The sequence below is a fragment of the Grus americana genome, chromosome 7, assembly GCF_028858705.1.
Source record: "Grus americana isolate bGruAme1 chromosome 7, bGruAme1.mat, whole genome shotgun sequence".
Taxonomy (NCBI): domain Eukaryota; kingdom Metazoa; phylum Chordata; class Aves; order Gruiformes; family Gruidae; genus Grus; species Grus americana.
This window is the reverse complement of record NC_072858.1, coordinates 37,021,734-37,047,884: the sequence shown is the minus strand read 5'-3', so window position 1 is coordinate 37,047,884 and position 26,151 is coordinate 37,021,734. Positions and strand designations below refer to the sequence as shown.

Sequence of the window (26,151 nt, the reverse complement as noted above, 5' to 3'; positions counted from 1 at the left end):
CAAGTGCAGATCACACCCATGGGGGTTCCTCCTCTCCCATGTTTTTAGCAGGCTTTTTTGGGGTGAGACGGAGGCAGTGCTGCTTAGGAGATGAGCTAGATCCCCTTTCCATAAACAGCCAGCAGAGAAGGGTCAACGAGTCAACTGAGCAGGGATCAAAGCTACTGTGAACATTTCTAAGCCCGTTTCATAGCTAAGCCCAGACAGATAGACCGACCCAGACCTCCTAGATCACCAAATCCCTCAGCCTTGCACATAAAAGAGATCCCTCATTTGTAATTAGCACCTCCAGATCCTGTGTGTTTTGAACCTGATCTTGCCAGGACCAGAGTGAAGCTGGCGCTGGTGTGCGGGCTGCAGCACAACTGTCCGCCCACGACGGGCAGCTCAGGAAGCATCTCTCCATGCCGGCGTCTCGCTGAAAGGCACTGGAGGGCTGTAAGTGACTGTGATCGCTGTTTATCCAGCTGCGGGGCTTGTCAAGCAGCAGGGGGATGAAGGAGGGGATGGAGCAAACGTGTCAGGAGTGGACGAGTGGGAGGAAGCAGCGGCCTCCTGCAAAGAGGAGACCTCCAGAGCACCTTTGAAAATGAACATTGAGAAAACAAAGAATTCTTGTGGGGGTACCCAGGGTCCCTCCAAACATATGGCCTCTGGAAATTAGCACCATCTGCACTGTCCCTTCTCAGCTGCTCTGGCTTTTATGCAGATAGAAACTTTCCTTAAAGAATCTCTGCCTTTCCTATAGCCCAAGTGAGCAAATGAGCAGCCACGATCTGCAGACAGGACGAGTTCACCTTATTGCACATATAGAATAGGCACGCCTGTGATGAACAGCAGGGGCATGCCACAGAGCCCTCTGTTCACTTGTCCTTCCCCATGGCCCGTTCAATCAGCAACTATCTAAAACAGAACGGCAATGACTCCTTTTCCCTCACCCACACAAAGAGATAAAAAGCCACCATCCACGCTGTAGGCTCTTCAGGCTCAGAAGAGGGGATGCTTAGTTTTGTAAGTGGGTCATATTTATCTTAATCTGGAAAGTCCCATGTCCCAGAATATGAGACCTTAAAAGCTGGACAGTATTAGAGCAAGTCAGCGTGGTGTGAGACCTTCTGCTGATGGTAGAGATATCCTGCAATAGACAGCAATGCTCTCTGGACTGATAGGATCATTGAAACTATCCCATCCATTTAAGGGCATTTCCTGATGTCTGGAAAAGTATCCGTTCTTAAAAGGCTCTCAAATGTTGTTGCTTAACTTTTTTTTTCCCTCTAACTTTTTGGATTCAGACAGTCCAGTGGCTGCAATGTGGGTGTCTTCCAGCCTGCTCCAAAAGTTCACATATGAGGGATTTTTTTTTCTGCTCTATAGCATACACGAGACACAGGAAAGAGAGGGAACATAAAGACATTATTGTTGCTTCCTTGGGTCATCCTCACTAGACACTCCAGCAGAAGGGGAGATGTAAACATGTAATCCATCCCTGTGAGGAAATCCAGCCATTTCACAGACCCAGAAGGCAGCCTTAGTGAGTTAGAGAGATACAGTTACTTCCTGACATTCAGGACTATGTTAATTGATAACAAAATAGCTATGGCCAGGCAATTAGTTATGAAATGCTAATTAAAATGTCAGCAACACGACCTTACCCGGGGTGGCAGAGAGCCCCCTGTTCATGGCCTTGCGGGTGTTCTGCGCAGCGTGACCCCGTTTCAGAGCAGGCAGACCCCAGTTGGGTGCGTGGAGCCCAGATGGTGGGTTTGGCCTTTTTTAAAGACTGGTCATGCTGCAGTTTTTACACAACAGATCCAGGGTACTCATAATCTTTTACAGACATCTTCCCTACCTCCATCAGGGGACAAACAATACACGGGAAGGTGGAGGGAGCATTAACTCAAAGAACTGTAAACAAAAAGGCAAAAATACCATGTGCCTTGCCATAATTCTATATTATTAGTTGTAGGGGAAATTAAAGACAACAGAAGTCTTCAAAATAATAAGAAAAATTCTAAACAACAGTGATTATGCAAAGCACACCCTCCAGAAATTTTGCTTCAGGTGTTGTCAGCAATAGCAGACAATCCGGGTGCATAACTCCCTCCAGAGAGCACAAGCCCCACGGAAAGACCACGCCCCTCCGTCCCCAAAACACCCCCCTCTTGGCTACACCATTGCAGAGCAGCAAGAGGTTCTTCAAAGGATCGCAGAAATGTTGGACAGCGAAGAGGCTATCAGGATTTCACTGCCAAAAAATGTGATCAACGCTAAGCTGAGGCACCAGGTTATGCCAGTCACTCAAGCTCGCCTCTGAAATCAAACCCATGACATCACTGAGACTCGGCAGTTAATATCAGCAGCTGTTGAGGATAAAAGTCACTGCTCAGGCACTCTGAGTATCCCGGCACACCACCACCACCCCCTGCCAAAGAGAAGGACTCAAGTACAGCACTGAGAGGAGAAGTCCATGGGAAGCCATGCCTGAAGCAAACAATGAGGTGGAGCCTCACAGTAAAATTAACATAATTAAGCAGCAGTCTCAAAAACAACATAGAGGGTCTGTTAGCAGAGTTAAGCCACAGACTCTAACTGCATCTCCAAGCATCCGCTTGTTTCAAGAAACGTCTATAAGGACGACAGGAGCCACTCAGCCTCCCGAGCCAGAAGAATCTGATGAGGAAAATCTGGGCCGTTGGCATAACTGCAGCAAGCCCGTTAGATTAAAGTGCTCAAAGACAAGGGTTCAACAATAGACGAACAGAAATATTCTGACAAACATTTGGGAGAGCCCCTTGTGAAAACAAAGGGCAGGAAAGGGCCAAGAGCAGATGACCCACTTGGTGCTGGCTGCACCTGGGACAAACACAGCACCTCCGGCATTGCCAGGGGAGAGACGGTGGGATGGCTGACACAGGACAGAACAATGCTCATTTTGGGCAGGCATCCATGGGTCAGCAAGCTCTTTCCAAAAAGCAAACAATCGCATTTATCCTTGCCATGCTGAAGCACTTAGCACCACAGAAAGCAGAGAAAACAGGGCTGGGAAGGGCCCCCAGGGTCAGCTCGCCCAGTGGGTTTTCATGCTTCGGATCTGGAGGCCCCCTCGGGGTTTTCCAGTAGCGGTGTGGACCCCTGGATGGTAAATTGAAACCGGATGGTGGCAGGCTCACTCTGCTCCCCCACCTTCTGCCAAAGAGCCAGTGTGCCCCCAGGCTCGTGCAAACCGCCAGCCAAAAACCGCTGCTCTTGACTATCCCCTTTCTCTTCCCCTTCTGCCTCCCCTGAGCAAACCAAATGGAGATTAAAGGATTCCTGGGGAATGAGAGGGACACGAGATCGAGGAGGGAACATCTTCAAAGCAACCCAAGGAAAAAAAATCTCTACCTAGCCCATTTGGGCAAATATTTCTCTAACCTGTTGCTGTCCTCTGGGGATGGAGACACCACACTCTTCCCTAGCCATCTGGGCCAGGCGATACCCATGCCATGACTCACAAGGCCATATTTATTATCTTTCTTAGAGACTACCCAAAATTTCCAGTGTTGTTGTTTAAGTCTAACCTCTCTGATGCGCAGCAGACTCAAACAGCTTTTTTATTTCTTTCCTTTTTGCGGTCACCTTTTATATGTTTGAAGTCTGCTGTCCTGTTCCCCACAGTCTTCTCTTGTCTTTAGACTAAACAAAACCTAATTCTTCCAGTGTCTCCACAGAGGCTGTGTTTTCTAGACCTCTGGTCATGCTCATTGCTCCCCCTCAGCAGCCCGTTTGCCTCTTGAATTGTAGTTAAATAGCAACCTGCTCTCCGGCTCACTGCGTGAGTCAACGGCAGACAACTTGGTGAAGGCAGAAGACATAGTGTCTATTTACCTTATCCACAGGGTCTTAATCACAGAGAGAAACTGAGTTCCTCCCTGTCACCACCTCTGCCTTGCCCTTATCTTCTGAAATGTCACTTGTCCTCCATGAACCCTCAAAGGCTCAGAGATTTCTTGCAGCATTTCTCTAAGAAGCTGGTGTGCTTGCTGTCTGGTGTGACCTGCTCTCATGCTACACTGAAGAGGAACATCATCTTTTCACTCACCGTGAACTTCTTCGGCATTCTCTTGGTGTCCTTCATAGCGCCACCTCATCCTAGGCTTTCAGATTTTCATCTTGCATACCCATTCAATTTTAAATCCTTCCAGATTTACTTTTCTTCTGTCTTGAATTTCAGCTGAGTTTATAATTTTCATTAGTTGATCCCTTCCTATAACTCCTTCGTACTAGGACAGTTTTAGCTCATGCCTTTAATAGAGTTTTCCTGCCAGACTGCCAAGTCTCCTCAACTTCTTCCCCAGCTCTTGCTCTGCAGGGGCACTACCCCACTACTTCTCCAGCTCCTTCTGTGATTTTGAAGTCCACCTCACACACCTGGACATTTCCACAAGCACCTTGCAACTCTTAGTCCGAAGACACACATGCCAATGCAAAAAGCTACCACTCCAATAAAACCGTACTCTTGGTAGAGTAGACATTTGTTAGTCCCTCTGCAGCTTTCACCCTACATCCTCTAACACATCCTATTCCATGCCAGCAATATGGAAGGTGGTGTCCAAAAGCTCTGGAGATCCAAATTGGTTTGAAAACTGCAGCTGGTTACTCAGGAGAAGTCTGATATTCCTCCTCTGAGGAGCTGACCGCTTCTTCAGCACTTGGTCATGCCCTGCACAAGTCCTGTTCCTCAGAGAGCTGCAGAATTAGGAAGGAACCACAGGGAAAAACTGGCCAAAACAAATCATGGCTGGGTAAAGCAAATAACCTGAAATCCACGGCATTTTTACTTCCTGCTGAAAATTACAAACTCTCTCATAGCATGGCTGTCTGGGAAAAGCAGAAAGTTGGAACTTACTATAGTTAATAATGATTTAAATAAGTTCTCTGATTATGCACTTAAAATGCAAATGATACACTTTACTCACTTGTCAAATTGCATAGATTCATTTTCTTCCTACGTAGTTTTTGCAGTTAGCAGCTGATTTTAATATCTAGTGCACTGTTACTTTTTTTCCTAATTATTGTTATTCTTCCCTCTTTTCCATCTGCTAACTCTTTTCGTCTTCCTTCCTCCTTTCAAAATACTTTGCAACTTTTATAACAGCAAATTCTGTCACCTACCCGGGGAGGAACAAAAGACCATTGTGTTCAATTTATCTTTTAATAGACTCCTTCCTCAAATACCTCACGGACTGCCAGTACTGTCTCCCAGACCCTGTCTCACACCCTTTTGAGTTATGAAAATGTTTGGGAGGGTCTTTCCTTTAACCGAGACATTTTTCCACCCAAGATGATTGATAGCTCCCAGTTACCACTAATTACCCTATCAGCAGTTGGACATAAGCCTAGCCACAGCGCTCTTCCTCCAGAGGCCGGCAATGCATCCCTGTCGCTCGTTATCCTCTTCTTCAAGGATGGAACAAACTTTAATTAGAGACGCCATAAATTCTTCCTTCAGGCTCTTCCCTGATGTGCTGCCTTGCTTCCAAAGAGAGCATGTGGAGGAGAGCAAGGCCGATGTTAGTCCTTTCAAAAGAAAAAATGTGATGGGGTTTCTGAGCCCAAGCGAGTTTGCTCAGCATGTTTTATTGCACAGGAAGAGGAGAGTATTCATTCATTCAACTAAATCTAACTGATGCTTTCTTAGCACGTCTCGAACTCTGAGAGGTTTGCTTAGCTTGGCTACCCCCATGCAGGGCTCTGCCCGGTAGGAGACAGGCTGGGGCAGCATGCGTATATGGAGATAACCAGCGCTGGCTAACAGGGATAAAAGGATTCATGGCTTTCCTTACCCAGAATGAACTGAGTGTGCAGATCCCTTCCTTGTCATCTCTGGTACCCAAACCAGATGCTTTGCACAGCACACACTATAGAGAGAGCCATTGGACTGGAAAGGCAAAAAGTAACCCCAACCAACTGCTGCCTCCCTGTTGAGCATGGTCTGGAAAGCACCTGTATTCTCTCATCCTCTCACTGTGGCAAATTTGACTCAATGAATAAGTTTGCTAAACTCTGTCAGGACCACCTTCGTGTTTGAGACTGAAAGATTTTTCTTATTTAGGCACACAGGTCATTATTTTTTAAGGTAATGAGGGTTCCCATTATAATCTCGAGAATAAAAGAGAATGCAATGAAGATGGAAGAGACATTTTCCCCTGCCCCTGCAGCAGAGAAAAAAATAACTTGGAGGAAAACCAACCAAGTTTAGAAACTAGTTACTCCAAAGCTCTTCCTCCCAGTCAAAAGGAAAGGCCCTGAGGGCATGAGGGGAAAAGGGCATTATATTTAGAGAGAAACTTCTCCAAAGCACACAGGGTAAGTGGCGAACATGCGCTGCAGGGACGCATGCCTGGCAAAAAATTTTTGAGACTGCTTAGCCATTGCTAAAGAGCCCCAAGTCCTACCAAAACAGCAAGCCCTTACTGTTCTAGTGAGAAGAAAAAAAAAAAAGGAAAAAAAAAGGCAAGCAAAGAAGAGTAATGAGGGCCAAGGTCTGCAGCATTTTGTTGCATGGGAAAGGCACATGGAAAAACCCATGTGGAGGAGGCAGCAATGGCTGAATGCATGCCAAACCACACGGGGCCAGGGACAGTGCATGTCCCGCACCAGCCCTCAATCGAAGAGTTGCATGTTTGTAGCTTCCCTTCCTAAAGGACCCGAGAGCCACTTCCCGTAACTGTCCCAAGAAATTCCAGGACCCCTGCCCATTAAGAGTCAGAATAATGCAATAGCAGAGCATAGGGATCTATCCAGGATAACTTTGAAATTCAGGCAGAGAAATATTCACAACCACACCCAATAACCCCCATCTCCTCCTGTTTCCTCAGAAAAAAACCAACACATTTGTTATAAGCACACAGATGATCCATAAGCAAGAGATCACTCCACATGTGAATTTGGGGTAAACTAAGAAACACAAGGCTACTTCTTTAAAAAAACCCCCACACTTCTTTTCCCCTCTCCTTTACTTCTGTTTTTAAGCCCACGTTAAATTACATTGCACAGGGGATGCCAAACAGCCTCACAATACCACAGCTTCTTCCTAGGTTTCAGACAGGTTGGGGCCAGGTACATCACTCCCCGGTGAGCAGAGGGCTGAGGTGTGGCTCCCTCACTGTGGCCAGGGCTGTGCCACAGACCCATAAGCTCTGTGGGGTACTTTTGGGGTTTCAACCCCTCTTTCATCTGTGTTGCACTTGTATATAGTAGGGTTTAAGGGGGAGTTAATCTGTAGGCAACAGCTGCAGTTTTGGGAGACATAACTACTCCCTCTTTGCTGCCCAAATCCCTCTAATAAGGAGCTAATATTTAAACAACTAAATGAAAAAGGAAAGAAAAAAATCCCAGCCCATTGTGTACTTCAGCTCCATTAAGGATGAGGCCAACACACAACTCCCAGAAGCTGCTGTCGCCTCCACCAACATCTCCTCCCTTGGACAGCAACAGCTGATAATAGAGGAGGAGGAAGACAAGAGCAGCCACTGTGATCTGGCGACATCTACCCAGTGCCACTTCCCAGTACCAGCTTCAGACTCAGGAAAACCCCTTCCCAAAGGCAAAGCACAGCCTGTAGTCCCACGGTCTTCTACCTGCTGCTGGTTGAGCCACACAGCAAGGGAAGCCTGGTGTGGATGGGATCACTGGGTGGTCTCCAGCACAGTGCACACGCTGCCCAGAGCAATACCAAATCATAATAAACAAGTCCCTCGCACAAAGCTCTGTCAGTGCAGATTCCAGTTCAGCTGATATAATCTTCATCTTCTTTTTGAAAGAAAGGAAAAAAAGACAAGCAAAAAGAAAAAAAACAGACATCCTAAGGGAGACGAGTGAGGCAAGCGATAGATTAATACTGCCTGTGTGCGTCTCAGCCCCCCAGTGTGAGGAAAATGTGCTGTTAATCAGCTGCCCCCCCTGGGGAATATACTGATTTAATTACCTCCTGCTTGCAGAGTCCAGCTGGGATGCTGCTCGCCCAAGACATTGCATGAGGAAGAAACAGACACCAAGCCTCAGCAGCCAGGTTGGAATGGGATGGATGAGCAGAGCAGGAATCGCCCCAACCCGGTTTTAGGGAGTGAGGGGGTGAATTGGTCCAGGGAGACTGTGTGAGCGGGCTGCCTCCCAAACCCCAATGTGCGAGAGGTAGATAGCATCAAAGGGCACATCACCACCCCACCAAAGCCACAGGCACTGGAGAAGGGATGGATGCATCAAGGAGTCACCTTCCCTCTGTCTGAAACACAACCTTATTTTGGGGGAAATACAGCAAAGACGTGCAGTAGACAACAAGGGGGGTTCCAGATAGGAAAGGAAATAGCCAGATGAAATGAAGGGGAGATGCCCAGTTAGCAGGCATCATGCCACAGCCCCCTCCCCTCGCTGGCTGCACGGCACAGGCCCAGCACGTGAGCACATCTCTCCAACCCTCCAATTGTCATGCTGCTGGTATTTTGCAATGTTAATCTGGGATGCATCAGAGCATCACTCCAATGCAGGCAAATACTTTCCAGGGCTTATGTTTCACAATGCTTATGAATGTCAAAGAGGCAGCGCACAGAGGGGCAGAGACCTGGTCCAGCTCCTGGAAGGGGAGAGCTATGTCAAGTGCATCCACCCCCAAAGCAACTCACTGGACAGTCACTTTGAAGTGGCTTCAGCATGAGATGTGGGTTTCTGCTCTCCCACCTGGGAGACGGTCGAGATGTTTAATAATTAATGACTGCGCGCTTGCCTGCAAAGGCCAGCGTGAAAAGCGTCGCTGCGTCTTTAACGGCTGCCAGCGATGGGAAACTCATTGGAGTGTGTGTTCGGAGGGGAAGAAGGTTAAGATGATTAACTGGTGCTAACAAGTTTAGGATGTGGAAGAAGTATTTTCTTGGACGTCCATCAAAGAGAGGATTGAATGTTCCCTGGCGGGGGGGGGGGGGGGTGAGGGGGACGCGTGGTATGTGTTTAACAGATGAGGTTTCTGCCTCCCGAAGCCCGCCCAATCCCGCATGATGCAACCTCTCCCTTTTAAACGCTGCCTCTCCCCCTGTCCCATCAGCAGTACCTGTGGCCCCAGCCTGGCACAGGGGCTGAAAGACAATCCGGGGGAAGGAAAGCCACCTCTCCGCTCTTCCTGTTGATCTGCACCCTGGGACACCCTTTGGGCACCAGCAGATCAGCCTGGCCCTTGGTCCCCACCAGACGGGGCGAAGGCACAGGCGGATGCCCGGAAGAGCCAAGAAGGAATCACGTATCACCACACCGAAACCCAACGCCTCAGAGAGGAAGGCTCCTCCTGAGCCTCTGCAGCCCCACTGCAAAAGCCCACACTCTGCCCCACCGCAGGGACGCCAAACAGAGCCAGCCATCCCTGCCACTGGCTGGGCCAGCAGCCTGCTTTTTACCTCCCCATTGCCCTCGAGCGCACGGCGGCAGCTAACATTAGCGACAGAGCAAAGTCCCCTTGAAAACAGCTTTGGAGTGAGCCACTTGGCGCCTGCAACATCTCCCTTGGCCCATCCCGGGTATTTTTGGTGCTCTTCTCCGGCTGGCGGGCGCCCATGCTTTGCGCAAGGGGCTTACACGCCGCCAGGCACTGTGCCCCGCCGTCGAGCCTGGCGGCCGGTGTGACTCGCCCTCATTCCTCCGGCCGCCGCAAAGCTGCCAGGATGGGCAGCACACACGAGACCCACGTCGCGGGGCCCGGATGTGCGTCAGCAGCTGACGCAAACCAGCCCGGCCATGTGCACACAGCCCAGGCCTGGGAAAAATCCTCCACCCCGGTAGCGTGCTCGCACTGAATCAAAGCCGTCACCGTACAGTAGCAGCGCAATGTGCTCTTTGGGTTTCCCCAGCCAGCTGGGATGTTTTTGCCTTGCTTTGTCAAGGCGCTGATTTATGCCCATATGTACCATATACATTGTAAGCACAGGCACGCAATGGTGTAAACACTTCTACCAAACATCTGTACACAAACCCGTCAAGTATGCAGAAGCTCCCTGCTGCAGCCCTCAACGTGTGTCCTGGGAACCCCACAGGCAACCTGTTTGGCCCCAGTCTGCGTGCGAGGTGCCATTCACACTGGACCTGTTATTCGGATGTGGCCTGGCAGGGAGGGTAATGGTCATGGTGGGACCATGATATAAATCGGCACAACCACAATGCTCTTCTGCATCAGTCTGTGCTTCAGGCTGGAGCAAGTCACACTGGGTATCTGCTCCTGTGCGGTGCCATGCAGCCATTCTTCCCTCCAAAATCTCTGTCTTTACCAACATCTTTCTCCACACTATACCCTTGTCTGGGGAAGAGGTTCTTTTATCCTTGGTTTTGGATGGAGGATGGCCGTACAGAACAGCCAAGGAGGTTAGAAATGTTCACCTGTTTGCACCTTTGGGGAGAGCTCAGCCTCCAGAGAAAAAGACTCACAGCAATTCCGTGTGTTTGGGGGAATTTCCTTCCATCTTCCAGACAGTTTAAAATAAAAAAGCTTAAAGTAAAAAGTTTAAAATAGGAAAGCACATAAAAGGACAAAAGATGAGCCCTGGGGCATCTAGGAGACAGGCCTGAACAAGGCAAGAGGGAATTATACAAACAAGCAGATGGGTGTAAATAAACAGGCCACCCACTTGTGCCCATCATCGTGCCTCAGAGCCTTTCCTTCTTTATGCATTGACTGTTTCATATTTTGGATAAGGAGGGAAAGGCAGAGGTTTTTGCCTTCCTAACTCTATCGGCATAGCAGCACCATAAGGATGTGCTAGCTCTCCACCCATTTTGCAGCCCGGCCAGCACTCACAGCTGTATTAGTGGCTTATGCGAGCCCTCCTAGTCTGCACTGTGGCAACAACAGCAGGTTCATTAAAAATCAATTAAATACTCCTTAATAAAGTCAGTTTAAATCCCAAACACAGACTAAGCTGGATGAGTTGATGCTTAGAGGTATAAGGAGCTTCCTTGCTCCCTCTTACCATCCCTCAGCCACGGAATGTGGCAACCTCCAGGTGACAAAAGCCAAGGCAGGGGTGACTCCTCAAGCCGCTCTGGGCAGTTGTGTAAGAGCACAGCTGCCTACGTGTTCGGAGAAAGAGAGTTAAGCGACCAAACAAACTGTTTGTTTGTTTTTTTCCTGAATTGTTCATCCCCATCTATTCATAACTGCTCACAGAATCCATGGAATTCATTGTGTGGTTTGCATCTTCAAAACAAATGAAACAACAGTATGTCTAAACCAAACAAACCCCAACCCAAAATACAGCCAGCAGGCCAGGGCGCATGAGCAACCTTCAAGGCTGAAGTGTGTGTATACTCTGGAGGGCCCAAAAAATGTGGATGGGGGAACATATTTAAATTTCAGGGAATAATAGAATTCCCAGGGAGATTTCTTATAATGGGGGGGAGGAAGGAGGAGAAGTATTTAGGCAATGATTATGCTGCAATTTTTCTTCCAAATGTGCCGTGCCGTGGGGATGCCGTGCCAGCAAATCACATTCTCTGACACAGCAACGTGCTGCTCTGGCTGCGGTGGTGCCGGATGCCCATCTGCGGCAGCCCAGGCACTGCTCCCTCTGGAGCTCGGCTTTCCGTCCACGAGGGCTTTGCCAGTGAATTCAAGGGAAAAAGGCAATTCAGAAAACTCAAAGCTTTTGATGAGGAGTGGCTACTTGAGACAAATGTCCTTTTTTGAAATTTTTTGGTTAGAGGTTGTCAAAAAGCTGCATTTAGACACTTTTAAAGCAGAAAAAAAAACCCTTTTGCATAGTCAGCATAGAAAACCATGCTGACTTATCATCCTGAAAAGGGGTCAAACACAAAACCATGGCATTTCAACTAGTTCAATGCACCTCCTGACAGGAGGGCCACAGGGACAGGTGTTTTATTGCACAGTCCCACCTCACCTTCCTCGTGCCTCTGAGCCAGGGCCACTGACACAGCTCGTGTCTGCCAGCATTTAAGTAGCCGAGGTGACCTTTCCACACCTTCACCCTACACCAGGGATCCCAAACACCTTCTTCACCTCTTGGGGCTCACCAGTGTCTTCAGGCTTTTAATCTCGCAGGAGCCCTCAGATCTGTCCAAGCAGCCCCAGCAAGCTGAAAAAGGATCGCGTTAAGAAAGACAGCAAGAAAACATAAAAGTCATGAAAACAACCTGGCAAGAGGTGGAGCACCCCAGCAGGGTGCAGAGGAGGCGGGGGGGGGGGGGTTCAGACAAGACTCGGGCACTGATCCTCTGTTTGATTTACCTTCCCAGAGGCGTTTAGGGAGGAGATACAAATCCCAAGGGAGAAACGGATGCATCCGCTTGGATGCAGTATCCCGCCCAGGTGCTGTGGGGCTGGGGCTCGGCCTGCACTGCCCAGGGGTCTGCCCACCCCTGCTGCAGCCATCCCTGCCACCCCCTCATCCACCAGCCCAGGTCCTGCCCTTCCCGATGTTTCTTCCTTCTACCGGCTGCCTGCAGGGCCAGGCAGGGGTCAGGACGTGGGAAATCCTCCCGCCTCCTGCCAGCTGGCCCTGCCGGCTCTGGGTGACACATCCTGGGTGGGAGCCAAAGCCCCGCTGCAGCCCCGTGCCGTTTCTTGCTGGTCCCCTCCAGCAGCTGCCACTGTCCCAAGGGGTCCAGTCAGCATTGGAAGGGGTGGGCAGAAGGCGAGCAGGATGCTGCACCCAGTGTGCACACCCTGTGGCCCACAGCCCGGGGGTGCAAGAGGGGCCACTGCTGCACCTTTGCTCTCACAGGCCACCCTGAAAGAAAGGAAACAGCAGCAACGTTTGAGTTGCAGCAGCTCCTGCTGGTATTTCTGTAAGGTCAATCGGAGCTGAAGAGAGTGGCCAAGCTGCTTTCCCTGCACCCCCGGCTGGGGCAGATAGGGGACATGGGCGAAGTTTTGTACAAGAGAAATGCCCAGGGGACGTTCCTTTGCAAAGCCTCAAAGACATTCCCACGAGGACCCCAGTTCCTGGCCAATGCCAAAATCCTTGCAGCTGCCCCACACCAGCCGCCAAGCCCCTGTAACAGCAGAAGGCAAATCAGCTTTGTGGCAGAGGTGTGCAACCTCCCTCTGACCGCCCGTCCCCAGGAGCCCACAGGGCTGGAGCTGTCTCCTTCCGCAGCCCAGCTCACTCCTCTGCCCTCAGGTGCTGCCGCGGGAAAGGATGGAAAAGCCATTCGGCATCCCTCCGAGCCACTTCCCTGCTTGCACGGCTGACAGCCTCCAGCACGGCGGACTCCCAACCTGCCCAAGGAGAAACCAGACCAAAACAAGCATTGCGGGGGCAGAGGAAAAGGAGCCAGCCTTTTCTTTTTTTCTTTAAGGGATATTGGAGACTGGAGCAGAGAGGCGGCAAAGTGAAATACAGCCACGTAGGGACTGTGAAAATAGGAGCTGAAGAAAGGAAGATGGGAAAGGTCTAATAAGGAAAGTCACAGTATATAAAATACACAAGCGCCCACCTCCACCAGGAAGGCTGTGGGAGGGGGTTTTGGTGCTAATCCCTGGCTCTTTGAGACTGTCCAGGCAGACATGGTCTGGATCTGCAACTAGGTCTGGATTAGACCAGGAAAGCTTACATTTTCACCCTGTCAACCTGAAACACAATGCTTTTCCCTCACAGCATTTTGTTATTGTGTGGCAGAACTCAAGGGAGGTCAGTTGGCTGTGAGAGGATCCTCCAGCCTCAGGTAGCTCTCCTGAGCTCTCAGCCACATCCAGATCCCATACGGAAAAGAAACATTTCCCTCATTTGAGCAAAAGTGATGAGGGGAGGCTCACGCCTAGAAATCAGACCCATGGTCCCACCAGCATCTGCTCGACCCCAGAAAAACTCCTCAAGTCTCATCCTAGCACACAGTGACCTTGGATCAAAACCTGTGCCGAGCTCCCTGTCCACACTTGGCCCTGGTATGGCGCGTCTGGGACTGGTGAATAGCTGGGTACAGTCATTGCTGCCGTTGAGGCTTCAGGGCCCTTTCCCAAACCGTACAAAGTTGTCCCAGATCAGTCTGGCAGACAGCGGGGACAGAAGGAATCACACAGGTTATCTATCAGATGAAGGGAACTGAGTCATTAATTACCCAGGAAGGTTGTGTCCTCCCCACTGAGACACTACTGGAGAAGCCCATTGTGACCTCCAAGCTTAAGAAACACAATGCCAAGGAGCAACATCTCACTTACAGGTAGTCACACCCAGCCCCAGCAATCTGAAGTAGCAGCTTTCCAGCCGAAGGAAACTTATATTTCCTTATCGCTTGCTATAAATACAGCTGCGCTGTTTTCCTGACCATGTTACTCCTACGGTCCTTATCACATGCGCTCATATAGCCGCAGCACAGTCACACACTTCAATCGTCTTGCTCCCCTGTGCCCAGCTTTTCCAAGCCGTTTACATTCACAATCCCTTGTGTCCTGAAGCTCTTCTATGGCAATGGGTGACCCTGCCTTGGACCTCCACATCCGTACTGAACAGGTCAGCAAATGAACTGGTCTTCCTTTTCCCCTTCTTTGCCATGCAGGGACCTGGCTCACAGTTAGGGATGAACTCAAATGTCACTTCTGATAAACATTTATTTTTGGTGAGGAACATGATGTGTTTATAAGCAGTGGAGTGGGACAGTGAGAAGCAACAGGCATGCGCCAAGTCTTGCAACATCTTGACGCTTCTCAGTGCTTCTGAATACCTTGGTCTCCCACAAGGGTCACATCGTCTGGTCCTTAGGGCATTTTAAACACAAGGGGAAAAATGCATTGGGGAAAAAGATTTCCAAGGTCTCAAATTGGAAGAAAGACCATGTTGAAACAGCACAACAGTGCTTTCTGGTGGCCTGAGTTGCATCAGTCTGGAGACCAAAAGGAAACACCTCAGACCAAAGGGTCTCAAATAAGACAACAGCTAGCTGAAGGTGCCTTCATTTCTGCACTGCCCTAAGCCACTCAAGACCTCACCTGCCACAACATCAGCTTTGGACCATAGCTCCATTTCCCTCAACAGATTAGCTGGCAGGGTGCGGGAAACTTTTACAAACAGTTTCTGTGTCCATAGGATATTTGATGAAGGCAAGCAAGTTTGACAAGTAAAAAGGAAATCTGAACCTTTGAGACATTTATTATTATTGATCTCCTGAATCAAAGCTGTCCTTCAGAAATACTTAATGGAATGAGCGGGCACCTAAGCTTTATGAGAAATCCAGCATCCACTGCTGCTGAGTCTTCACCAGGGATGTGGGTATCTGTAACCAAGTATTATGATCTTCATGCTGAAATACTTGGGTGATTCATCTATCACACACATGGTGTAGGGGGTCATATTCAGATGGCCTTAAAAATCAGTCAACCTCTTTTTTTCTCTGCTCTGCATTCAAGTTCTAAGTTTCCTTCTCCAAGCTGGCTCAGAAACACCAGGAGGATATTCATTCCTGTGGTTTTATGGCATTTATGTGTCAAGTCTAGGCAGGAACTTGAAAACGGAGTAGTGCTATGATTTGTATTCACACTGAAGGGAAAAGGTTAAATTTTAAAACAGTTCAACTCCGTTTTGATCTGATCATAGGAAAAACTTCATTTGTACTACACCTTTTAAATTTAAACAAAAATAGTTCCTGTTGTTTCTTTCTGGGACTAAAAAATCCAACAGTCCTAATTTGGACTAGTCAAATCAGGCATTTTCCAATGTTTCCAAAGTATAGATCCTGGATTTTAGTTCTTTCCATCACAAACTTGTATAGCTTTACCTCTTGCTTTTACAAGCTACTACCTTCCAGATCCATTTTAGTCTGACAAGAGACTGTACCTCCTATGTCTGTACACAGATCTAAATACACTATGAGATAACATCACCTACAGCAAAGACAAATTCATCATTTCATCCACCACTATCCCACTGTCGACGATACTTAAATACACTTTGATATGCACACCACCAGACACTGTCAAAGACCTCACACTGAAACCACAGAAAATGGAAATGCTGCTTTCAGATGCTCATCTGGACACAACTTTCCCTGCCTCTTTTCAAGATGACCTTCAGCTACTCAGTTTGGATATACATATTTAAAGTTGCCCAAAACTTCATTGACTTTGGATGTGAGTGGTAGCTGGCATTTCTCTATTTTTTTCTAAACAAATACATCAAAAGACAATGAGGAAGGCTGTGTGATTCATAGTAGTGGAATGAAATGCCATTCACAAATGTTTTTTCCATAGCAATTTGTCACTTATTGTATTGAAACCACTTCAGAAGATGTGTCTCAAAGAGCCTTTTGATATTAGCATGATTAAAACCATAATGCAATTAAGCAATCCCATAATATTTCTGTATATTATATGAGCAGGACCTTGAGTGACCACTTCACTCAACCCCCGACAAATGGCCGCTTCTAACAGTAGGCTGTTATTCTGCAAGATGCCTCAGATAGTTGTATAACACTAAGGAATTCAAATCTTCTCAACCCAGAGGCATTTTGGCTCACCAAAATTTAGCTGTCCAGTTTTGGTGTTGGATCTAGTCTATGCATCTCAAACCTCCTCAAATCAACCAAGAGAGATGCACTTCCCAAGAGCCATTCTGCTCACTTCAAAACTGATGTCTAAAATGAATGGGAACATTTGCCCTCTAGATGTATCTTTATCTTTTTATTGACTATCTAGATGGCTACCTGGATGTCTATCGCTTTTCCTGCTGTTTCTGTCATATGCAGAGTATTTACATATGTACCCAACTGGTTACACACATATCCATATGGATTTCCTATACCTCAAGCACACTGTTATGCAAGTATGCGTAATTTTGCATTCAGATACCACCTGACATTAAAAAAGCTTTCAACAAGATGAAGATGAAAAAGGCCCTTCCAAAGTGCCAGTCATCCCAGACCCTTACCTGCTGGGCAGTTGCATCGCTGGTGTGTGTCTCGAACTTCTCGATGTCTCGGCAAGTGGAACTTTAATTTCTGTCCAGGAAGGAAAAAGAGCAAAAGGATTTATTAGTACCAAACCAAAGCCTCTAATTCTTGGAAAAGTGGGACTGGGGGACGCTGCCCATGTAGAGATGGGAGAGACAGAGCAGAACAGTTTGGGAATGAAGAAAGGCATTAAAGTCCATAGTCTTTGACTAGAAATGTGGGGTTTGATTGGAAGCAGACGGAGGGAATTTCGTAATGGCCTCCAAATGCGGTCCTCCTGACAGGCATTACAAAATCAAGAGCTAGCAGTGACAAAGAGGTGACTGTGTCCTCATGAGATAGCCGTGTTTCTCAGAAGACCTACTCAGCGAATGAAAAATGGAGATCTGAAGCAGGTACTTTTCACCCCTGCGGCAGAATCCTTATGCTCACAGAGACACCTGGATGGACAGAAGAGTCCCCCTGAAAAATTGCAGCTGAAGTTGGTCTGAAAACAGCAACGACATTTCATGAAACCTTCAGAGGCTGTGAAGCTTAATTTTCCTCCAGTGCAGAACAAAATAAAACCTACTGACAGCTTCCACAAGGTGGGATCACATCAAAATGCTCATTTCCAATGAGTTTGGATTTCTTATGTTGCAGGTATAACAGTCTCCTGCTCTCTGTCCCTGTCTGTGTGTCTCTTAAAGGGGTGATAGACCCCACACCAGAGGCCACCACATCTTCTCTCACTGGAAGTGTCATTAAAATTGACCCATGTTCTGAGCAAAATGCACTTTGGGGACAGCATCCACACCACTCCTCATAGACATTATTAAAATAATGGTGATTTAGTGAAGAACATGCAAATCAATCCAATTAAGTTATTCATTAATGCCTGTGAACCATACTTGGTTAATGATTTGAGAAGACTGAACTGCCAGGGTGCCTATGCTAAAGAGTTACTCCCTCTTCCCATCTAACCCTCAAACCCAACTGTTCATCCCAGTTGCACCTTCTTACTGTCCAACCTACTTCACAACCAGGACCGATATTTTGAAAGAAATAGTCATATGTTGAGCTCAATGGAAGCCCATGCCCAGGATCATACAGAAATTACTTGATTTTCACAAGTGAGCACCTTCCTGCAAGAAAGCATCACTTTGGGGGAAATTTCTGTTAGAGGTAAAAAAAAATAAAGTAACATATTTCTGTGCGGGATGAGGAAAGGCAGAACTGGCTGGAACACTTCCATTTGTCACTTTAACAGGACTGGCTTCCTTATTGCAAGTCAAAACCAGTAAGGGTTGTTGTGACTGACTAGAAATTGAGTATTTTCAGAGCTTTTTTTTTTTTTTTTTTTTTGCATGGTAGACTGAAATGTTTTGATAGTGACTCAATTTGATATCAGGGCAAGAAGAGGGCTTCACGCAAGGAAAATTGCCAGTTCCCATACAGCATTTTATCTGTGTTTACCTTCTCAGTTTAAAAGCACAGATATGTGAATCTTTGCATTTGGGCATGTTCCCATCTAGCTGACACCCCCAGATGGCACGGCTCTGCTCCGCAGTGCTGCGTGGCTTTGAATGCTTTGTCCTAATGGTCAAACATGGGCACAAATAGGACAGCAGAGCCTTTATTTGGATACTCACACTGGTATGTAGACATACGCGTTCCCATTTCCATCTACACATGTGCCAACCAAAATGTCTGAACACGAGACTGCCACATGTTTGGGAATCAGGATTAGCACAGGGGAAGGGTGATGGTTCACACAGGCAGGAGCAGAAAGTCATTTCCTAATCAGCGAGGGTCCGACACGCTGCAGCAGGGCCCTTTATTGGACAGAAATCTGCAAGGAAACGTGCAACAGATCCCTGTCCCACCAAGTGGGGAGGCGCTCCAGGGGCCAAGGGGGAAAGCTGTTGGGGGGGGTTGAAGGCAGAGTTAGAGCTTGCTGCAAAAAGCCTTGGCTGGGTTGCTCTGCCAGCACACAAGTTGAGGAGCAGCATAATTGGACTTATCAGGGGAAGTGATGACCCAGCACAACTGGAGCACAACCAGGAGAGGAACAGGAGCAATAGCATTTCCCCATGACTTTATTTGCAGGGTCGGAGTAGTGGAAACACCTGGGACAACTGAAATAGCCTTCTCAAGGGAGGGTGCTCCTCGGGAGGGAGGTGCAGGTGCTGCTGGGCAGGGCTGGGAGCACAGCCCCAAGCACCAGTACTGTCCAGCATCCGGCACTCAATGGCATTAGGCATTTTCCCCATCCCTGGCCATCACGGTGCCTCCCTGGAGCCCAGGAGCTCTGCATATCCCTGGGGAGTGCAAAGGGCAGTGGTGCCGTGGGATTGCTCCCCTTCAGTGGGAGGCAAAACCTACCAGGAATTTAGGAGCGCCTGGAGTTCAGTTTCCTACACAGTCTGTTAAACAAACATTGACTGCAACAGAAAAAATCCTTGGCTTCTGGAGACCTCAGTTCAACTTTGGGTTGAGATGGTGAAACAAAATGAATTCCCGGCCTTTTCTGCTTCCCTCATTACCACTGTGCAAAATACTGCCTGGTCCAACACAAGAAGCCAGCTTTGCTTAAGGAGAACAAAACCAAAAAGGGCTTTCCTCTAAAATTGGCCTTTGCAAGAGAAAACTTCCATTCCCGGGCAACAGAAAACCATTCAATTTTAGGGCAAGGTTGACTTCTGTAAGCAAAAATAAAAGAACGTGGTCTCTGGGACTCTAGCATTTGCAATCTTCTTTCTGGGATCTGGGGTTTGCTTTTTCATCTGGGGGACACCTAGAGCATGAAACATCAGAGCAGCAACTAGCTACCTCTTGCCCTAGCAGAAATGCTGAAAACACTTCTTCCAGAGAGGATCGGCTTGCTCTTGCCTGTCGTGATTTCTGGTGACATAACGACTGCACTTTCCCCCTACACATACGAAAGAGGCTGAAAAAGCCTTTGCCAGCGCTGGGGCCACAGCTGACTGGCTTCCACGTGGGGACTGTGCACCTCTGTGTATTTAGGGAGCCATCACACATCGCTGAGTGCAGAGGAAAGGGGAAAACCCTCTGTCTGCAAGAGGGTAAGGGCAGGAGGGTCGGGCTCAAACACGTGCTGAAAATGAGCAATAAAGCTAGCATGGGCTTTTCCCGTGGGTTTTGTTAACTCGCCACTACCGTGGCAGAACAGGGCTGGCTTGTGTGGACGGAGCCGTGAAAGCAAGACCTCTTCTGACATTAAAGGACCATGGCCGTGGCCTCCTAAACATTGCAAGGCGTATTTTGGATGGTCACTTGAGATTAGGTGAAAGAGAGGACACTTCTTCAAAAGGGGCAGATTAATAGCTCTTTAGCAGACCTAGTTGTTTGCAGTCACCCAGGGAGGTGAAATCATTTCCCACCACTATCTCCAACAGCTAAAAGAAACACGTCTCAAATAGATAATCTATTACAACCATTAGGAGGATTTCAAGGGCCGGTGGTTTTGTTAACTCTCATTGTTTTATCTCCAATTTAGCTGTTTTTTCTTAAAGGCCCAGCTCCTAGAATCGCAGGACCATGTGGCATAGAGCAAAAGCAAGCAGTGAGCCCTCCTAGATGGAGGAAAATGCTTGGAAATAACACCATCGAAGCTCAAGGATTGCAGGCAGCTGGAAGGCAACAGGACTTAGCTACCAGAGGAATTGGAAGAAAAAAATACATCTCAGGATTTTGGGGGGGAAAACACTAAAGATCAAGGCAGGGGATGCTTAGAGCAATCTTGCTGACCCTGGGAAGCAGAACTGAGCAGTGTGCTTCAAGACATTGATGCAAATGGAAGACAAAATCTTTAAGTTGGGAGGGAAAGGAAGTTTTGAGGTGTCCCCTCCTTTGCTCGCATAAGTAAGAAGAGAGTCCCAGGGAAATGAGCCTATTGGGAAAGCAGTGAGGATCAATGCTCCCCCTACCCATCCGTGGCACAGCCCCCGAATCCCTTCAGCATCACTAAAGACACAAATACCTTCAACACAACACACATCCCCACCCCCACATCCCCCAGAGAGACTGAGCACACTCATCACCGTGCAGATGGGCAGCTGATCTTCCCCCAGGCTTTACAGGGGATAACTGCTGTTGTGTCACATACACACACTTCTATCTCTACAAGCACAAATTCTGGGGTTTTTTTCCTAGCAGCAGCACTGATTCCATCCTGCTCTCCACCCTGCTGAGCTTTTGGCAAGCAAAATAGTACCAAATGTTACCCAGCATGGGAAAGGACCTTGTTTTCTTCTTTGGAAAGCTTTGCCATTCCTGCAAATGCCAGTAGTGAGCTTATCTGTGCTCTTTGTATGAATTTCTGATGCCCCATAAATGCAGAGGAATTCCTACATGGAGCTGAAGTTCCCCCTGAACTACCTGCTTCTAGCCCATTCCACACAGCCGTTTTTGTGGGAAAACTTAGGCAATTTGTGTCTGGTAGAAACTTCCCCTCTGGTATTCGCTGACACCAGGCAGAGGTTCACACAGTAGCGAGTGAAGCAGCACTGGTTGGGCTGCTTCTGGGAATGCATCTGCCGCCCTCTCCTTGCTCATCCTGAACTGAGATAGAAACACCGCCACAGCCAGCCGCTGGTGCTCCAAAACTGGGCTCCAAGACTGGGAAAACATCCCCACCAGCTGGCTTAAAATTAACGTTTTAAACAAACCAACCCAACTCCTCTCCCTACCAGTTTGCTTTATTTTTGCTTGTCACCTAACAGGACTCTGGCATTTTGCACTTCTAAGTGCAATCCATACGGTGTCCCCACAGATCCCTGGAGACCTCCAAGTCACACCTGGGCACAAACATGGCAGTCTGGAGAGCATCACACACTCCAGCTTGGAACACAGAACAGTACAGGTTTTGAGCAGCTAGCTCAGCTAGCTCCTCGATCAGCCCTTGCAGACTTTGCTTCTTCACGTCCCTCCAGCTGATCTTCACAGCCACCAGAGCTAGAAATATGCTCTTGTGCCCATGCCCCCCCTGACATGCCACCTCTCTGCCCGGCTCAGACCAGCTCTTTCCAAAGCCGGGGTTTCTTTAAAGCTTTGCTATTTTATTTCGTGATGGATAACACTGAGCTGGCAGCTGTGAAACCCATTAAGGTCAAAACACCAGGAAACTCTGTGAGGATGTGGCAGCGAGAGTCTGAGCAGGAGGGAATGAATATCCCACATTCATGTCCATTACAGCAAGCCCAGCCACAGCCCCTCTCTCCCCCCAGTCCTGCTCAGCACTGTTTCTTGCTTTCCTCATTTTTCTTCTCCCACCTTTTCCCTGCTCCCCTTTATCTTTCCTGGTTTTCTCAGTCCTTCTTGTCCCTCGCCAGCCAGTCCAGGAGACCCATCCAACTTAGCCCTCAGACCTAATGAAAAGGAGGACCAGGGGGATTTGTTTTTCTTTCCTAAGCAAAAGCCCCATATGCCACCCCACCATCTGTCTGCCAGCAGACCCCCCACCCTGCACCTCAAGCCTCTTGGCCCATGCCAGCGCCTCCGGCTGAGGTGTGGAGGTCTGAAGTAGCTGTTTCAGGAGCTTAGCTGAGGTAGGCAGCGGAGTTGGGGAGCCCAGCCCTCCTCTCCCCATAGGCATCAGACCTTCCCAGGTGTAAAGGGAAAAGAGACCTGGGCCAAGCATCCCTGCTCCTCCACAGGCTCCACAGCCTTCCTCTAAGCTATTTTTGAAGCTGTAGCCCAGCGGGGAGCTGGTAACCCCGTGATGCCTGGAAGCAAACACTGGCTCAAGTAGTGGTTCCTGTCCCATGGCTGCTCCTCACACTAGCTGCAGGGGGGGCTGGACCCATCCCCAGGGGCTCAGAAGGGGCTGCTCAGAAAACAGGGGTGCTGCCAGGCACGTGGGCATCATGACAGCCCCATTTCCTTGCTAAGCCAGGCTATAAAAAGGCGAAAAGGTGCCGCGGGCAGCAGAACCAGCAGGACACAGGGGGCCATCCGGCCCCGGGCACCGCTCCCGGGAGACGTCCTGTGGCATGTCTCAAATCACTTGGTAGAGATAAACTGCAACTTCCCAGGAGACTCATACCAGCAGAAACAAGGGGAACGGGGAACGCTGCGTGTTATTCCCTGCCTAGTGGCAGGGAAGGAGTCTCTGTGCAAGGGTGCAATCGCAGGGCACAGGTCCAGCCACTTGCAACACTTTTGCCTCCCCAAAAAGCTTTTCTCTGTGGGGTATTGCCCATGGACCCTGTCTGCCCCTTAGTCCCCAGTCAAAGAGGCCACTGAAAACCACATCCCTCAGCTCCTATGGTGTACATTAACTGAAGGTTCACGGCGTTTGGCTGCAGACCCCAGTTGATCCAGGGACTACTCCCATAAGACCCATAAATGGTAGCCGAGACTGTCAGCTGTAGGTTTAAACTCCTCTTGGCAGACCTTCGCTGCTCCTAGAAATGTGGAGGGGTCCCCATGTCACCCCAGGTGCCAGGCAGCACTGCCTCAAGGCAGGTCCCAGTAGCCACCACTCTGATCATCCCATTCCTTCCTTCGTTTGGCAATAGCAGCATACAAGATTTTTTCAGACACAAACAGTTTTGGGGCTAGCCCCAGGGATCTCTGCAGCCCATCTCATGCCAAAACCGGAGTAAACAGAGAAAAGGAGAGGTGGGTAGAAACTGCCCCAGCCCTGAATCTTAGCCCTGAGCCTCCCTCAGAGCTGCGGGAACAGGTCAGTGTGGACCTGCCTGGAGAGTTCAGGACGTGAGCCACCATCTGCTCCCTGACACATCAAAACCACTTCAAAGCCCCGATGAGGCGAAGAATCTCACAGGGTACCCATCTTTCCCAGAGCAGAGCCACCCAGGCAGCCCCCAGCAGCATCAGCACAGCAAAGTAAAAGGCATCGTCAGCAACAAAAAGCTGCGCCTTTGGGCCATCTTTATTGACCTGCTGAAGCTCAGGCTTTCTCAGGAGCAGCTCTCCCCCATCCTCAGAGGAAGAGTCCACTGGCTCCAGTAGAGTTTAGATGGGGCTCAAGCAGGCAATAGCACAACCCTATGCTCTGCCCTGGCAGTACCAGAAACTATCCTGGCAGTGCCAGTACGTCTCATTTTCCTGACCCAGGAGACATGAAAGAGGTCAGGGCTGGCACTGGTTTGCAGTTACCTCCTCCCATAGCCACACCGTCTGTGGGGTGCCTTGCATATTGCTCTCCCAGGGCTCAAATCCACACTGAAATCCCAGGTTTAACCTGTAGCTCTAACTCTTTCAGCTGGCAATGCCACCAGTCACCAACCAGAGAGGGCTGGAGGCTCTTCCCTCCCTGCCAGGACCAGGGATGATGCTTCCCCCTTTGCAAAGTGCTGGGGCTCAACCACAGCATGGCTGGGGCAGAGCAAAGCAAACACCAGGCAGGTTTGAGAGGTGGGAGGGACCCAAAGGCACAGGAAATTCACCCTAGCAGCATCACCTGTGCAGAAATACATTTTTAAGGGAGGAAAGAAACAGATAACGCAACTATGCAAGCATGCACGTACCTAAAATCTATAGTACTGCAAACTATACATGCAAAATGAAAGGACACCGACCTCATCAAGCAGTTGGTCAACTCTTCCCAAAATAGCTGTCTCCATTTGGTCTGCTGAGAGCCAGGCAGGGAGCTGTGTGGGTCTGTCCGCTTCCAAGTGGGACACCCGGGACTGCAGATCCGAGGTCCGAAAGTACAACAGGAGGCTCAGCACCAGAGAAAGCAGGGAGACACCGGGCAGCCCCGAGCCCAGCAGGAGAGGGAGGCGACAGCATCTCTCCCCATCGCCGGTCCTGGGGGCAGCCATGCACCCCCTGTCAAAAGCTGCTTCGCTGACGCCTTTCCAGCTCTTCTCCTCCAACATTCCCTCCCTGTCCTGAGAAACAATAAATAAATAAATAGAATAAATAAAGCCTCACTCCTACTCTGAGAAGCACAATCCAGAAGGCATAGAAAAAGAATGTCCAAGGGGATCCCAGTGCCAGCAAATGACAAATAGCAATAATGACAAAAGTGGATGGAGGGGGTCTATTAAAAAATAAAAACAAACCACACACAAATAAAAGAGGTGCAGAAAAAAAGGATTCAACTGCAGCAAAGGGAGGGGGGAAATCTGATCAGGATTTTTTTTTTTCTCCTGTATTTCAGTCTTTCTTTTGGTTCGCTGGTAGGTTTTTGTTTCCTTCTAAGCTGCCAGTTTCAGTTCCTTCGCAGACCAGCCAGAAGCTCGCACATGAAAGTCCCCATTAGAGAGAGGTAATTCTCAGCTGCTCCTGCAACGTTGTGCTCTGGCTGATCGTGGCTCCCCTGTAACATGACACACTCCCTCCGAACTACTAGGCTGGGATGAGTGAGCTGCGTGGCTTCCCAAAGTAACCTCCTCTGCTCGCCCTCTCCCTCCACCTCTCCCTTGCTGCATGATTTATTTATTTATGCAAAGCGCCGGGGTGGGATCGGGCAGTGGGACGCCCCTGTCCCGCTCGGTCCCCAAACCACCTCTCCACCGCCAGCCCTTCCCTTTGAAGTGACTCTCGCCGAGGTTATTTATAGCGGCAGGAAAGAGATTGTAAAGCAGAGTCTGGGCTCGCACCAGCCTGCGTCTTTCTTTCCTCCCCGCAGCCGAAGGGCACTTTAAGGGATGGTACAACCGGGCTGTCGCATCCCCCGTGCAGACCCCGGGGCTGTCCCGAGGCACCAGCGGTGGGGTATTTGGACCCCAATATTTTGAGGAGAGCAGCCAGGCAGGGTGAAAACCAGAGGGAAACATCTGGACACAAGAGCTGGCAGGCGAGGGCTCTGCAAAAACCAAGCAAAGGGCACCAGTGAGCAACACCCCAGGCAGGCAAGCTGCAGTGCGAGGGGGAAACCTTTTGGGCTCGATTTGGATGTACAACCTGCTGAGCCTGGGGGCCAGCGAGCACGTTCAGAGGAATTAATCTGCTGAGGCCCTCTAGTGAAGCAGAGCTTCCTGTCACCTCCTCCATGTCCTGCCAGGCACAGGGCGCTAGACAGAAAACCCCCTTAGCGGGGAGCAGTCTCCCCAATACGTGCTGTAGGGCAGCTCCGAGCCACGCATCCAGGAAACAAAGCCTACTTCTGTTCTTTGGGAGCAAGGGAGGCCCACCTCTCCCAATTTTTCCAAGCATGATATACAATATTTTATCCTCCAGGGTGACATGCAGTCTCTGCTGAGCCCCTGCCTGTCCATCTGTCCATCCTTTGATCCCCTCCTTGAGCATACACGGCAG

General features: G+C 49.2%; 1 protein-coding gene across 1 annotated transcript; it reads right to left on the bottom strand.

The window, feature by feature from the left end:
* Nucleotides 1–520: 520 nt before the first annotated feature.
* LOC129208726 (collagen alpha-1(XIII) chain-like) lies at nt 521–25,288 on the bottom strand. Its single transcript, XM_054831963.1, has 3 exons — nt 24,465–25,288; nt 16,896–16,965; nt 521–555 (listed from the first exon to the last, which is right to left on the bottom strand). The coding sequence occupies exons 1-3, from the start codon at nt 24,765–24,767 to the stop codon at nt 521–523; spliced, it is 408 nt and encodes a 135-aa protein (XP_054687938.1). The 5' UTR covers nt 24,768–25,288.
* Nucleotides 25,289–26,151: the final 863 nt, after the last annotated feature.

Coding starts and splice junctions, on each gene's coding strand:
- LOC129208726 (XM_054831963.1), bottom strand. CDS start 24,767: ATGTTGGAGGAGAAGAGCTGGAAAGGCGTCAGCGAAGCAGCTTTTGAC. Junction 16,966..24,464: donor TTGACCAACTGCTTGATGAG/GTCGGTGTCCTT, acceptor CTTCCTGGACAG/AAATTAAAGTTCCACTTGCC. Junction 556..16,895: donor GCGATGCAACTGCCCAGCAG/GTAAGGGTCTGG, acceptor TCCTCTTTGCAG/GAGGCCGCTGCTTCCTCCCA.